The 13,828-nt window shown below is 33.8% G+C and overlaps 1 protein-coding gene and 1 long non-coding RNA gene across 4 annotated transcripts in view; one reads left to right on the forward strand and one right to left on the reverse strand.

Moving 5' to 3' along the window:
• Sin3A (SIN3 transcription regulator family member A) overlaps positions 1 to 13,828 on the forward strand; it is an 18,310-nt gene that overhangs the window by 1,428 nt on the left and 3,054 nt on the right. Inside the window, exons 2-15 of one of the 3 annotated variants that reach the window (XM_018516731.1) lie at positions 1,516 to 1,799; positions 1,915 to 2,094; positions 2,251 to 2,403; positions 2,616 to 2,947; positions 3,040 to 3,277; positions 3,364 to 3,615; positions 4,165 to 4,563; positions 4,665 to 5,116; positions 5,334 to 5,808; positions 5,929 to 6,175; positions 6,259 to 6,627; positions 6,732 to 6,901; positions 6,981 to 7,175; positions 7,547 to 7,825. In XM_018516731.1, coding sequence (XP_018372233.1) covers positions 1,536 to 1,799; positions 1,915 to 2,094; positions 2,251 to 2,403; positions 2,616 to 2,947; positions 3,040 to 3,277; positions 3,364 to 3,615; positions 4,165 to 4,563; positions 4,665 to 5,116; positions 5,334 to 5,808; positions 5,929 to 6,175; positions 6,259 to 6,627; positions 6,732 to 6,901; positions 6,981 to 7,175; positions 7,547 to 7,825 — 4,005 coding nt within the window. In that variant the 5' untranslated portion in view covers positions 1,516 to 1,535. The remainder of the gene's footprint in view (positions 1 to 1,515; positions 1,800 to 1,914; positions 2,095 to 2,250; positions 2,404 to 2,615; positions 2,948 to 3,039; positions 3,278 to 3,363; positions 3,616 to 4,164; positions 4,564 to 4,664; positions 5,117 to 5,333; positions 5,809 to 5,928; positions 6,176 to 6,258; positions 6,628 to 6,731; positions 6,902 to 6,980; positions 7,176 to 7,546; positions 7,826 to 13,828) is intronic. The other 2 variants (XM_018516733.1, XM_018516732.1) reach the window with 2 other exon arrangements.
• LOC108767064 (uncharacterized) lies at positions 2,690 to 13,821 on the reverse strand. Its single transcript, XR_001940411.1, has 3 exons — positions 13,450 to 13,821; positions 2,840 to 2,910; positions 2,690 to 2,755 (listed from the first exon to the last, which is right to left on the reverse strand). It is a non-coding gene; the product is annotated as an uncharacterized LOC108767064 (long non-coding RNA).

Consider the following 13,828-nt stretch of genomic DNA (forward strand, 5'->3'; position numbering starts at 1 on the left):
CACACACACACACACACACACACACACACACACACACACACACGTAGCTAGCACGAGTTTATAACTTATTCTTGTAACGCGCTTGTGTCTCACGCGTCTCTCTGATATGCGATAAAGTTTCATTGTAAAATATTACCGTTTACGTTGCCGAATTCCAAACTGCTATGATAAAAAATGTATGTACCTTTATTTTACTCATCGAATTAGTTTCAAGCGATTATGAAGTTGAAAATGAAATTATGGAGTAGAGATCCTAAAGGACATCAAGATTTTCCATATAACCTAACTTTACGTAGTTTCACACGTTGTATTTTCCTAGACCTTTCGAGACTCGTGCAGAACATTCTTTAATTGCGTATAGATTTATTTATTTGAAAATCTGTAAACTATTATAAAAAATTTCGATAGGCTTTCACCATATGATTTTACTATTTTTTCCCTGATAAAATATTTGAACGTTAAACACAAGACGTACATGCCGATGGCTGTGTTCCAAAATTACTGCCAGTACTCAAAATTTGTAGTACATACATGCAATGTAAACTACAGATTTTTAGTACTGACAGTAAATTTTGGAACACAGCCTATATGACTATTGGTCTGTTTTCTGTTCCTGCACTAGACTACTGTTTTAGAACTCTCTTTGGCGCTGTAGACAAATATCAAACGTATATCTATCTTACTTTAAGTTCCAAAAGTGTACACTAGTTCAGTCACAGAAAACAGACCTTATATGTGCCTAGTTGTGCTATAGTTGATGTATGTGTTTTGAAAATTACTAATGTAATATACTGTATTCATATAAATATATCCTATATTTATATGAATACAAATGTACTTTAAATCAGTATTCAATACCCAGAGATATCTCTTTGTTTATTTATAATTCACGAAATTAAGTGTGATTTGCAAGAGATATAAATGTGAATCTAAATTAACCTTTTCTAAACATAATCATTAGCTTTAAACTTTTCAAGATTGTCTTGAAATCGATAAGCTTTGATGTATAAGTGATATTAACAATACTATATATATATATATATATATATATATATATATACAAAATGCAAGTAATATTCATATATATGAATATACAAATATGTATGCACTGCGTCCGTTGCATGCGTGAGACATTTTATTCTTGTTGTTTGCAGAATATTAAACAAGGATAAAATGATATATTGTGTGCATTGTGTGCAAAGGAACAAGCCTGTTTAATTTTGTGCACGCGCACGCACGCACGCGTATATGTGTGTTGTACATATATATTTTTTATGTTACTTGTCATTATCATTTTTGTTAATTTCTACATTATGTTACACCTTGTCATTTTCAAATTCAGAAGTAATCTAATTTCACAAGATAGAAAATTTACCATATGTCACGTAAATTCTTGTTATAAATAAACTATCCCTGAACTGTATTTACTGAGAATGTAATACTCTCGATAGTGATTTGTAAGTTAAATTACAAAACAGAAGAAATAAACCTCTTTTGGAATTATTTTCTTTTTAGCAGCTCCAATGTGATTTGCAATGAAACGTGTTCGTGGACTGGACGACATAGCATCAGCACCAGCAAAGCACTCATCGGTGAGTGCAGCAAGTGGCTTAGGTGGTGGAGGAGGTAGTTTAGATTACCACGCTAGCAGTGGAATAGGTGTTGTTGTACCTGGTCAAGCAGTTCGGTCTGTTGCGTCAAAAGAAATGCCAGGAAGTATACAGTTTGGCACTGCCCAAGCTCAACAACAATACACTGGAGCGATTGTTGTACCAACCGCAGCACCATCTCCTATCAAGGTAAATTCCCGTTGTGATTTCATATGTATCTGCAAATGTGATGTCATGATGATGATGGTGATGATGAAGATGAATAATAATACTTAATAATACTTAATAAATGTTATATATGCAGCAGGCGAGTGGCTCTGCGGGAGGACTTGGCTCCACGTGTAGCAGTAGCAGCATAAATACTGGTGGTGGTTTGCATAGTGGAATAGGTGGTGGTAATAGTCATACAATGGCTTCCCAACAACCTACATCAGGATCACAAAATCAAGTCCATGCGCAACAGCAATCGACAATAAGGCATAAGGTGTGCATCATCTACTTTTTTTTCTTTCATGTATCACAGACACGTACACACGCATGTATGCACGTACGAACAAAAATACAAAATACGAACATTAACGCCTATTATGCGCTTAGACAATCGTCACAAGTTTGTAAATAAGAGCTCTCGTCACTATAGGTACATTCTGGTAATGTAACACCTTTGGCTTCCACTCCACCCGGCTCTAATCTGGGAGGAGGAAGTGGATCTCAACAATTCCAGAGATTAAAAGTAGAAGATGCTTTATCTTATCTGGATCAAGTAAAATATAAATTTAGTGATCAACCACAGGTGAGCGACAAAGAATTAAATATATTAAATATGAATTAAATAAGAGTACAATCGTGAAAGAATGTGTGTGTGTGTGTGTGTGTGTGTGTGTTGTATATGTGCAAAGATTATATATATATATATATATACGTATGTGTGTGTATAAAAGACTAATTTATTGATTAGTTTATTAGTATCTCTCATCATATTGACGCAAAATTTTTTATTTGTAGGTATACAATGACTTTTTAGATATTATGAAAGAATTCAAATCTCAAAGTATAGATACTCCGGGCGTTATAACCCGAGTGAGTCATCTCTTCAAAGGACATCCCGAACTCATCGTCGGTTTCAATACGTTTCTCCCACCCGGCTACAAGATAGAAGTACAAGCAAACGAGCAAGGATATGCTTTCCAAGTATCCGTCAGTATGCCCAGTCCAACGGCAACACATACTGCCACATTGTCGCAGCATCATTGTACGGTGAATGTTGGTTCACCTCCAGTAGCTAGTCCACCCACGCAACCTGCAAAAGCACCTCCCGTTTTGCAAATAATGCCAGGGTAAGCATTCCGCTAAATCTATAGTCTATATTATTACAAATTATTATGAAAAAAGAAAATGCAATGTCTATAGCTACATTTATTGTCCTCAGGTCGGGTAATATACACCATACGTTGGCAAACAGTATTACAACTAATAGCTTAACTGTTCACGCGCCTTCACCGCCGCCATCAGTATCAGTGTATAATAATTCGCACGTTAGCACTGCACAAGCGCAAGCTGTCAGTCAGGCTTTAAATCAAGCAGATGGTGTGTCGACTGGTGGACAAACTCAACAAAGTCAGCCGGTTGAATTTAACCATGCGATAAACTATGTCAATAAAATAAAGGTAAAATTATTAATAAGGAAAGAAAGAGTGACATGAGATATGGAAAGTAATCATATGTAAAGTGTACAAAATTATGTTATTTTTAGAATCGGTTCCAAGGTCAACCAGACAAATACAAACGCTTTTTGGAAATATTGCATACGTATCAGAAAGAACAGCGAAATTTAAAAGAATCTGGTCATATGGGAGGTACGAGTTCTGGTGCGACAGGTGGAACAAAACACTTGACGGAGGCGGAAGTTTATAGTCAAGTTGCTAAATTATTTGAAAATCAAGAAGATCTGCTTGCTGAGTTTGGACAATTTTTACCGGATGCTACCAATCAGCAAAACTCGTTGGTGAGTCGATGCTTATTATAATAAAACGATAGAGTCTCGATGAAATAGAATTTTAAATCAAGAATTGCAATTTTGCACTAAAAAAAAATTGATCTAAGGCAGTACAGTCGTACACACACATACACGCGCGCGCGCGCGCACACACAGCAGACAGACAGGCAGAGAAAGACTTTTAAAGAAACATGTTTGTAAGAAACATACATATGAAAATATATTGTTTCTTGTTTTTCTAAACTGTGGTAGCGAAACGTATATACGTGCAAGTAGAAGGGGGAGCGCAAATGTGAGAAGATGATGTTTATAAATCGCATATTCTTCCATTACGAGTCTGTTGTGTAATATCGCGTTTTAATACACAACCATCTGCTATTACATATATTCTCTTGATCCTTATATATTTAAATACAAGACGAAAAAGAAGAGAATACCATAATTTTTCTTTTTTCCTCTCTCCTTTTTGCTCACATTTCTTCTGTCGGTGAGAAAGCTATTTCTTCGTCGAATAAACTAACCAATTTTGATTCCTATTAGTCTCTTGCCATGTTTCAGACTAATAAGACAACATCAGTTAACGATCATACGGCAATTGTCAAGAAACCAATTGGACTTAAGACACCTTACAATAATTCTGGTACTATATCGAGAGATCTTCGAGAAGCTAGCAGTACGGCTGGATTGGAACGCGACAATCGAGAACATAGAGAACGAGAACGGGAACGGGATAGATCGAACATAAGAGATATGAGTAGTGGCCAGAAATGCGGACACAGTACAGGACAATTGAAAAGAAGTCCGTCATTCTCGACTTCAGCGACTGCGGGAAATTCTCATCATATACAACATGGGCCACCACCCTCGAAAAAGCATAAAGTGGCTTCGATGCGCGATATTTCTATCGCGGAAGCTGGTAAATACGGTACCTTAAATGATTATGCTTTCTTTGATAAGGTGAGCATTAAGTGTATTATCATTTATAATTTCTTCATTGTAACTACATTACATACTTTCCAACAAATAAGTTTTCTTAAATAAATATGATGTTACCTTAGGTTCGAAAAGCGCTCAGATCGCAAGATGTCTACGAAAATTTTCTTCGATGCCTTGTGCTTTTCAATCAAGAAATAATATCGAAATCGGAGCTTATTCAGCTAGTGACACCATTTCTCGGTCGTTTCCCCGAATTATTACGTTGGTTCAAAGATTTTCTGGGCTACTTAATCGATTCGTCGAGCACTACGGTGACAAATGCAGGAAACGCCATCGGAATAGAAACTTTCCCAAACAGCATTGTACGTAGCCATCAAGAACGGCCGCAAGGTGACTTAGCGATAGAAATTGATTATACAGCGTGCAAGCGACTGGGGGCGTCGTATTGCGCATTACCAAAATCGTACATTCAGCCAAAGTGTAGTGGCAGAACGCAATTGTGTAAGGAAGTCCTCAACGATACCTGGGTTTCATTTCCAACTTGGTCAGAAGACAGTACATTTGTAACATCAAGGTAATTGATCACTTTCATTTATGCATCTGCGCATGTTAGAAACACTCTTTTTCAATTTGTTTGTCATCTCTTCCTTGCACTACTCTTTCCTCTTTCCTATCATTTGCTTTTAAAATTATCTATTATATGCATAATGTTATTTATTTGATAATAGTGTTGTAAAAATAGCTGAAATATTTATTTCAATTATGAGATACGTGCGCATTGGTTTGCCTAGGAAAACGCAATACGAAGAATCTATATATCGATGCGAGGATGAACGTTTTGAATTGGATGTCGTTATAGAAACTAACGCATCGACAATTAGAGTGCTCGAGGGCGTTCATAAGAAAATGAACCGGATGACTCAAGAGGAGGTACAAAAATATAAACTCGACGAGTGCATGGGCGGTTGTTCCCCTACGATTCATCAACGAGCAATAAAAAGGATATACGGTGATAAAGCTTCCGACATCATAGAGGGTCTCAAAAGGAATCCTGTAGTGGCTGTGCCCGTTGTACTCCGCCGATTAAAGGCTAAGGAGGAGGAATGGCGGGAAGCGCAAAAGGGATTCAATAAAATCTGGAGAGAACAAAACGAGAAGTACTACTTGAAATCTTTAGATCATCAAGGAATTAATTTCAAACAGAATGATGTAAAAGCGTTGAGATCTAAAAGTTTGTTCAATGAAATCGAAACATTATACGACGAGGTTGGTATATACGTGTTTTAACTTCAATTCGCATCTCGCTTTTCTTCGGTTTCTCTTTGTTTCCCTTTTTCTCCTTTTCTCGTTTTGCAATTATTTAACGTGTTTTGGCACATTGTACAGAGACACGAACAGGGTGACGACGGTAATGGTGACGGTCAAGGGAACAGTGGTCCACATCTCGTTCTATCGTACAAAGACAAATCTGTATTGGACGATGCTGCCAATCTCTTGATCCATCACGTTAAACGGCAAACCGCTGTCCATAAGGAAGACAAGCAACGGATAAAGCTTTTATTAAAACATTTTATACCTGATCTTTTCTTCCATCCCCGACAAGAACTTAGCGATGACGAAAGGGACGAAGACGGTAGATTCTTTTTTTTTTTATCTCGTAACTGTTATCTCGTGTGAAGACGAATATACATGCTCGGATTTTATTTCGTTATATAGATGAGAAGGAGGATGTAAACATGGCAACGTGTAATAATTCTCAATCCGCAACAAACACTTCATCGTCGTTGAGTGGTTTGCAAGCTAATAGGAGTAAGGCTCCCGCGTCGCCGAGTACATCTTCCGCTACTATCAAAAGTGAACCCGACGTAAAAGTACCAATGCACGCTCTCTCGAGTGATCCCGAGGAAGCGTATACGCTTTTTATGGGGAGTAATAATTGGTACCTCTTCCTGAGGTTACATCATATACTATGTGAAAGATTAACAAAAATGTACGATAGGGCGGTTGCTCTTGCCGAAGAGGAGTCCAAGTATAAACAACAGCGCAGAGAAAGTACAGCTGTCGCTTTAAGATTGAAACCAAAAAGTAAATAATCCATTTGCCATATTTTAAATTGTCAATTTGCATTTGCAATTATCGCGCATTGAGTTGTATATTAATCGCACTTATCATCGGTATATTTGACACAGGTGAAATTGAAATTGAAGATTATTATCCTGCCTTTCTGGATATGGTTAAAAATGTCCTCGACGGAAATATGGAAAGCACAGCGTACGAAGACACATTGCGAGAAATGTTCGGTATTCATGCCTACATTGCCTTTACTCTCGACAAGGTCGTTAATTATGCGGTTAGGCAAGTAAGTAAATTTTGTTTTGTTCCCTTTTTAATGACATGACAAGAAAAAGCGGGCACGCAAAATTATATATTTCTGGCAGTTGCAGCATCTAGTCTCAGATTCCGTTTGTCAACAATGCATGGATTTATTCCAAAGGGAGCAACGTCAACCTAAAGAAAATAGCGGAGCTGGCGGACTATGCGCCACAGCGTACATGAGATTAAGCGCTGAATTATCATATCAACGCAAGGCAGAAAAAGCAATGGCAGATGAAAACTGTTTCAAGATATATATAGTGAGTAACTTTTTTTAAAATATTTGATTTATTTACAGTTACAGTAATAGTGATAATAGCAATTACTATTAATGACCAATTATATCACATAGGCGCACTTTTACTTTCTTCTGAATCCACGGGGTGTCTAAAATATTGTTTTTCACTAGACTACCAATTTTTCTTACACAAACACACGATGAAATAAATAAAAATAAAAATGTGCGAATAGTTTAGAAAATATTTCAAGAACACCCCGTATATCATGATTAAAGTACACTACGTCGTAAATGAAACTAATTTGTTAGAATTGTCGATAATAAGTGCTTCATTGAACACTATATGTAATTAGATTTTAGTGGCAAGCTTTCAAGCTGTATTTTTTATTTCAGTATAAAAAGGACTGTAAAATGACGATGGAGTTGTTAGATACAGAAGGCGATGAAACAGTGGATAATGGCTGTAGAGAGAGAGAAAGGGAAGGCGTTACAGTTTCTGAAAAATGGTCAACATACGTTGAGAGATTTTCGGCACCAGCTGGTCAAACTAGTCCAAAAGACACTCCTGCCTTAACAGAGAATGAGCAGACGACCAATCATCCTGTGAGTAACGACCAGGCAGCAAGGGGGGGGAGGGGCAGAAAACGCAAGAACACTGACATTAGCAAAAAGGTATAGGATCCAAATACCTTTTCATAATCATTGCCAACATTCAACTTAACGTTCATTCGCGTAATTGACAACTGTGATTAAAACGTTGTACGCTTGTACTTTGTCGTTTTTATTTGACGTACAACGATGAATGCCCCAAAGAGTAAAGGATTTTAATGGAACTTTCTTCTACCAAAAGTATAAGACTTTATTGGACAAGTAAAATAAATTAGACACCTTTGTGGGGGGAGTGATCTTTGTGCAAGATTTCGTTGACATAGAAAACGCGTTTGTGCGCGCGCATCACACACACACACACACACACACACACACACACACACTGTACGCACATACATATATACTATTTTTATGAAATAATCTACAGAATAATTATACTTTGCTGAATTATTTACGCTTTATGCGTATCATTAAGATATCCATGTTACAGTCCCGTGTATCATCAGTGTCGGTCAACAAACTTCTGTACATTTATCCAATGGTGCAACTAATATACATATATATATTTTTTTTTATACATGTACAAAATGGCACAAATAAGTCCCCACGTACTTAATACATTTTATAATAATTGGGAATTTATATATAATATATAAGAGAAATTTATTAAACTTTGTTTTAAATTAACCGTATGGTATTATAAATTACATGAAATTTTCTGGCACATTACGACGCATCTTTTTTTCTGCAAATGCAAATGTTTTTCTTTAATTCAAATAAGTTATTGAGACGACATGCAAAACATTGCAAAAATTGTTGACACTATTAATGTATATATTATTTTATCCTTATTTTGTTTTGTCTTTTATTTAATTTTATATTAAAAAGATGATAGACTGATAAAATTAATTGAAGCAATGAGAGAAACAAGATCAAAAAACAATTTCCTTCTGAATTATAATTGTTACAAATAATATATAAATTATAAACAAGTTTTCTATTTTTAATATATCTTCTTTTCTATGTTAGACCAAGGAAAAATGTAAATTAATTTATTATATAACATTGAAATTGTGCAATATTTATTACTTTAATATTTAATAAAAACATATTTTGTATTTGTAATATTTAAATATGCAGTCAATTTTTCTAAAATAGACGGTGAAAATAAATTTTGTGTAAATAAGCAATTGTTTAATCTTTATTTATCATCATGTTAAAAAATAGACTTCATGTTAAAACATGAATTTCTTCACATCTAGTATAATATAATAACGTTAACTTTAACTAACTTACTGGATTGAATATAGAAAATTTCATGTGTTGTATAACATTTATTTTGTTTATTGTTACACATTCATTTAATGACGAGTGTTGTAAAGAATCAATACAGTTGCGAGATAACATGATGATGACCAATTGTTGTAAAATAATGGTAAAAATTGTTTAAAACAGAAAAAAGGACTAGCATAAATTTTATAAAGTCATCCTAACAGTGCCATAATGAATGTAAATTAATAATTATAAATGAACAATTTAGATATGCCTTTTTTTTAGATTGACTGTGTACTTTCCTCTAACCAGTTACATATTTCGTAAAAAACATATATTTAGTATTCACTGTGTGTGTCTGTGTGTGTGAACGCGCGCGCGCACACGCACACACGATATTCCATCTTTATTTCTCTAATCTACCATTTGACATATGTGATATATGCACGTATATATACATATATCACATAATGAAATATTTTTTTATATTTTGCGAAAAGTTAAAACTAAATCTAATTAAATAATACACACACAACAAACATATATATTTGATTTTTATTATCAAAAACAGCTTGTTACAAAACAATATGCATTTCATAAAGTGTGAATGAAAATTTTAATAAAAATAATTTCCACTTATTTTGTAAAAAGTTTGTTCTTCTTTAAGTAATTCATGTATTTTAATTTGGCAGAAAAATATAAGATTTACTTCAAATATATAATTCTTTTAAGTTAATGCAATATGGGTGATTGTAAAATTATTTTTAATAATGAAAATACAAGTTCAATTTTTCTATTATCGATATCATCGGAAAAGACCGATTTGAAAAGGCAGTATAACAATTTCAAGGTAAACTGAAATTTTTAAATAAATTGAAAAAATAAATTTATAGAAATAACAAAAATATTTCTACGAATCTTAGCTAATATTTTATTGTATTTCATAATAGATGTTATGTATATTTTGTGTTCGTATATATAATTTGTATAAATCTTCTGTTACATTTTATTTGAATATGCGTATTACTTTGCTTAATAATGATCGGTATAAACCGTATAAATAAATTCCTGTTATTTTTGTTTAATCTACACTTCATTTTTCTTGACAATATTTTAAGACTTGTACTTATTTTTTTAATCAAAGAAACTTATTTTCTCTGAGGCATGTAACTATTTAAATATATAAGATACGTACATATTATCTGAAAGAAAGGCATCTATCTATTTAATAAGTGAGAATAATGTCGTATGTACAAGTAAAATATTAATTTATCGTAACACACACATTTGATATTAGTCAATTCTTAAAATTTCTGTTATTTTCTTCATATCTTATACTAGATACATATATATATAATATTAGTTTTACTATATGTAAAAAGGTAAAATTAGATTTTGAAGTATGTAAATTTAAAACCAATTTGTATATACATTTTGATACGCTCACGCGTATACAACTTGAAATAGCTATATAAGTAAAAAAATAGTTGATGATTAAGTTTTATATTTGACAAATTCTTGCTATTGTATTAAAAAAATGCAGTAGTGAAATCTTTGGAAAGGATACGCGCGCGCGCGCGCGCGCGCACACACGCACGCACACATACACGCGCACACACACACACATTCATAGATTTATTCAACACATTATTTTCACGCCATTATTAAGCATTATATAATAAGACTAACACGGTTATACGGTTCATATTTTTTATTGGTTTTTCGAGGAAAAAAAAGAAATTCTAACTGGTTTTTAAAGAAATTTTGAAAGATAGGCGGTTAAATGTTTGCATGGGGAGAAATGACGAGCGATGCGTTAATAAAATTCCTATGTAATATCTTAGACAAAAATATGAATATGTCGGAGAAACATCGAAACTTGTATGGCTTGTACACTCGTTTGGCTATTCGACCTGCTAAACGAATAATCCAAAACTGTTTTCTACACGAGAGAATGATCTCATAGCCACACCGCTAACATAGAAGGGTTTATGCGCATTTGCTCCATACGAGGGCACAGCGTGTCATGCTACGTTTCAAGACCCCAAAGTATGTTACAGGATCAGCTGTAGTACGATGCACTATGCCTTTGTATGAATCAAGTATGCATTGGTTTTAGCTAACGAGACAACGAGGTATGACAAGACTACTATGTGGCGTGGAGCTGAGTGTGTTTTTAGCTCAACTGTTGCGTCCTTCATCAAACACATGTATATACGTAATATACTTTGCTACGTGTACATATAAATGATATATAGATAGTAAAGCAGGGAGATACTACGCACTGTATTATTGTATGATGTATATAGAAAGTCAGTTGTAATTTTGCATCAATCCTGTAATAATGTTTGATAAACGCGACAGTATGAAGTATTAATATCCCGCAGTATTTGTCATTTTACCAAAGGTTTCACATTTTTCAATTTTTGTTTTAACTTGTGCTGGAATAATTTGCCGCTCTTAATATGATATCTGTTTTATGATATTGATATCCAAAAATCTGTGCATTTTAGATTTCTCATTTTATTCCCGATTATTTTTATTTCATATTATTTGTTCTTAGGCGAATTTGTACAATGTGAAGTTATTATGTTGACAACATTAGTGTGACATTTTTTTCTAATGAGGACCTTTATACACATTACAAACATATATTTTTTTCAACAAGACACGTCGTACAGTTTCGATATGTAGTTTCGGTTTTTTATTTTATTTATTTATTTTTTTTTTTTTTTTAAGACATTTAGCAAGTGCAATCATAGAATTAAAAACAGAATTTTATATATATATATATATATATAACCAATTCGACGTCGATTCGACGTTTAATTGACAATCATTTCTTGGTTGGTAATTAACAATTTATTAATAAATAATAAAATAGACTGTGTGTTTCTTAAAATTATATATACCAAAAAGATGTGTATTAATTATAGAAAATATATCGTCTGAAAAATAAGCAAAAATTAAAAATTCTATTGTTTGGATGCCCAAAAAGTATTCGTACAGTCGAGAAATTTAGCTTCTAAAACTAGGAATATATGCGAAGCTCGTTTGGTATATTAAAACAGAATATATTTATTATATAAAATTGCTAATTAATGTTTATTTTTTTACAAATAAGACTTATAAAAGATATCCTTGTACGAATATTTTTTGCTCTCACTGTATATAAAATCATTAAGATTATTACATTCAATATGCAAACGTGATTACGAATTCATATTTTTATTTTTTATAATTGATTGAAAGCCGCCTTTGTTGCGTGCTTGCGCGCGCGTACATGCAAAACACAATCACAGTCCGAGTGCGATCCACTTGATACCGCAAATGTATTCCTTGACAAGTCAATTTATAATGTAATTCATTTTTTAATTGGTTGGTCAATGAAATATTTGCAGCGTTAAGGGTCGGTTGTCCCATCTTTTGGTAAATTTGACCTGTTGGGTAAATCCGGCAATCCGCACATGCGATTAGGTAATTTTGCTACTTTTACCCAACAGGTAAAATTTACCAAAAGATAGAACAACCGGACCTGAGAGTGAATTACATTCTCCAACTTTTTTTTTCTCTGTCCTTTTCTCATTCGCATAATGCGTGCACGTGCACGCATTACAATCACACACATCGACCTGCAATCTCTTTATATAAACATTTATCTACTTACAAACATTGTTAATCAAGATTTATTACTCCAAATTTCAAACCAAATTTCGTAAACGATACAGTTATTTATTGGCAAAAAAATTGTCATACGAAAAATATAAGACTGCAGTCACATATTCCGAATTATTTTTTATTTGTTGAATATACAAAAGAAAAATAACGCACATTATGTCATCAGTATTAATTTATCAGTGTGAAAATATACTTGAACATACAATCATAGTTTGCTGTTTTATCGATAATATAAGAAAGAGAAAGATATACTACTTGTCACAATGCAATGCACAATACGATAAATTTCGCTTATGATTATGGCTATGTTTCGATATATGTACACTGCCATTACTGAAAATCTATAGTATACGTGCATGCTATAAATTTTTATTTGCAGTGAATAACGGAACCTATATAGTACACGCGCGCGCACGCACGCGCACACACACACACACACACACACACACACACCAGAGTATATGTACATACATGAGCAAAATTTGTGCAAAATTCGACATCCGTATGTATGATATCCTCGCGTAATGGAATTCGTAAACGAGTGCTCCATTATTTTATACTCATTTTCGCCGTCGCACTGTTTCATTCACATAGTGAAAATCGATGAACCGTGTTACTTAGAGATTTTATATATATATATATATATATATAACTTGATAAGCGAACAATTAAAATTCACTGCAGTCTTTTAAAGACTTTTGAGCGATAGCACTCTTGACGAATAACATCGTACTTACATACGAAGAAAAACATAGCGATGCGAACGCGAATCTGGACGATTAGGTGACGACAGTCGTGAAGCTTAAAGTACATATTTTTTTCTTTTCCTATACTCTTTCTCTCTCTCTCTCTCTCTCTCCCTCCCTCCTGTCGTCATTCAGATTTTTGTTCCCAGCATTCATCAATCAATAGTTCCGTTTCATTAGCATTCGTTCAATTCTGTCTGTGCAACTATAAAAAATAAACCACCAATTTTCATCATCGATACTAACTTGCGAGAAGCATTTCGTCCGTCTCGTCTCGTCTCGTCTTGTCTTGTCTCGTCCGCACTGGTCCGCGATAATGAACCGCTCGCAGTTCAAAATGGCGTTCGTCCGAGCCTAATGTGAGAATAAC

The sequence above is a fragment of the Trachymyrmex cornetzi genome, unplaced genomic scaffold (genome assembly GCF_001594075.2).
Source record: "Trachymyrmex cornetzi isolate Tcor2-1 unplaced genomic scaffold, Tcor1.1 scaffold646, whole genome shotgun sequence".
In the NCBI taxonomy this organism is placed as follows: domain Eukaryota; kingdom Metazoa; phylum Arthropoda; class Insecta; order Hymenoptera; family Formicidae; genus Trachymyrmex; species Trachymyrmex cornetzi.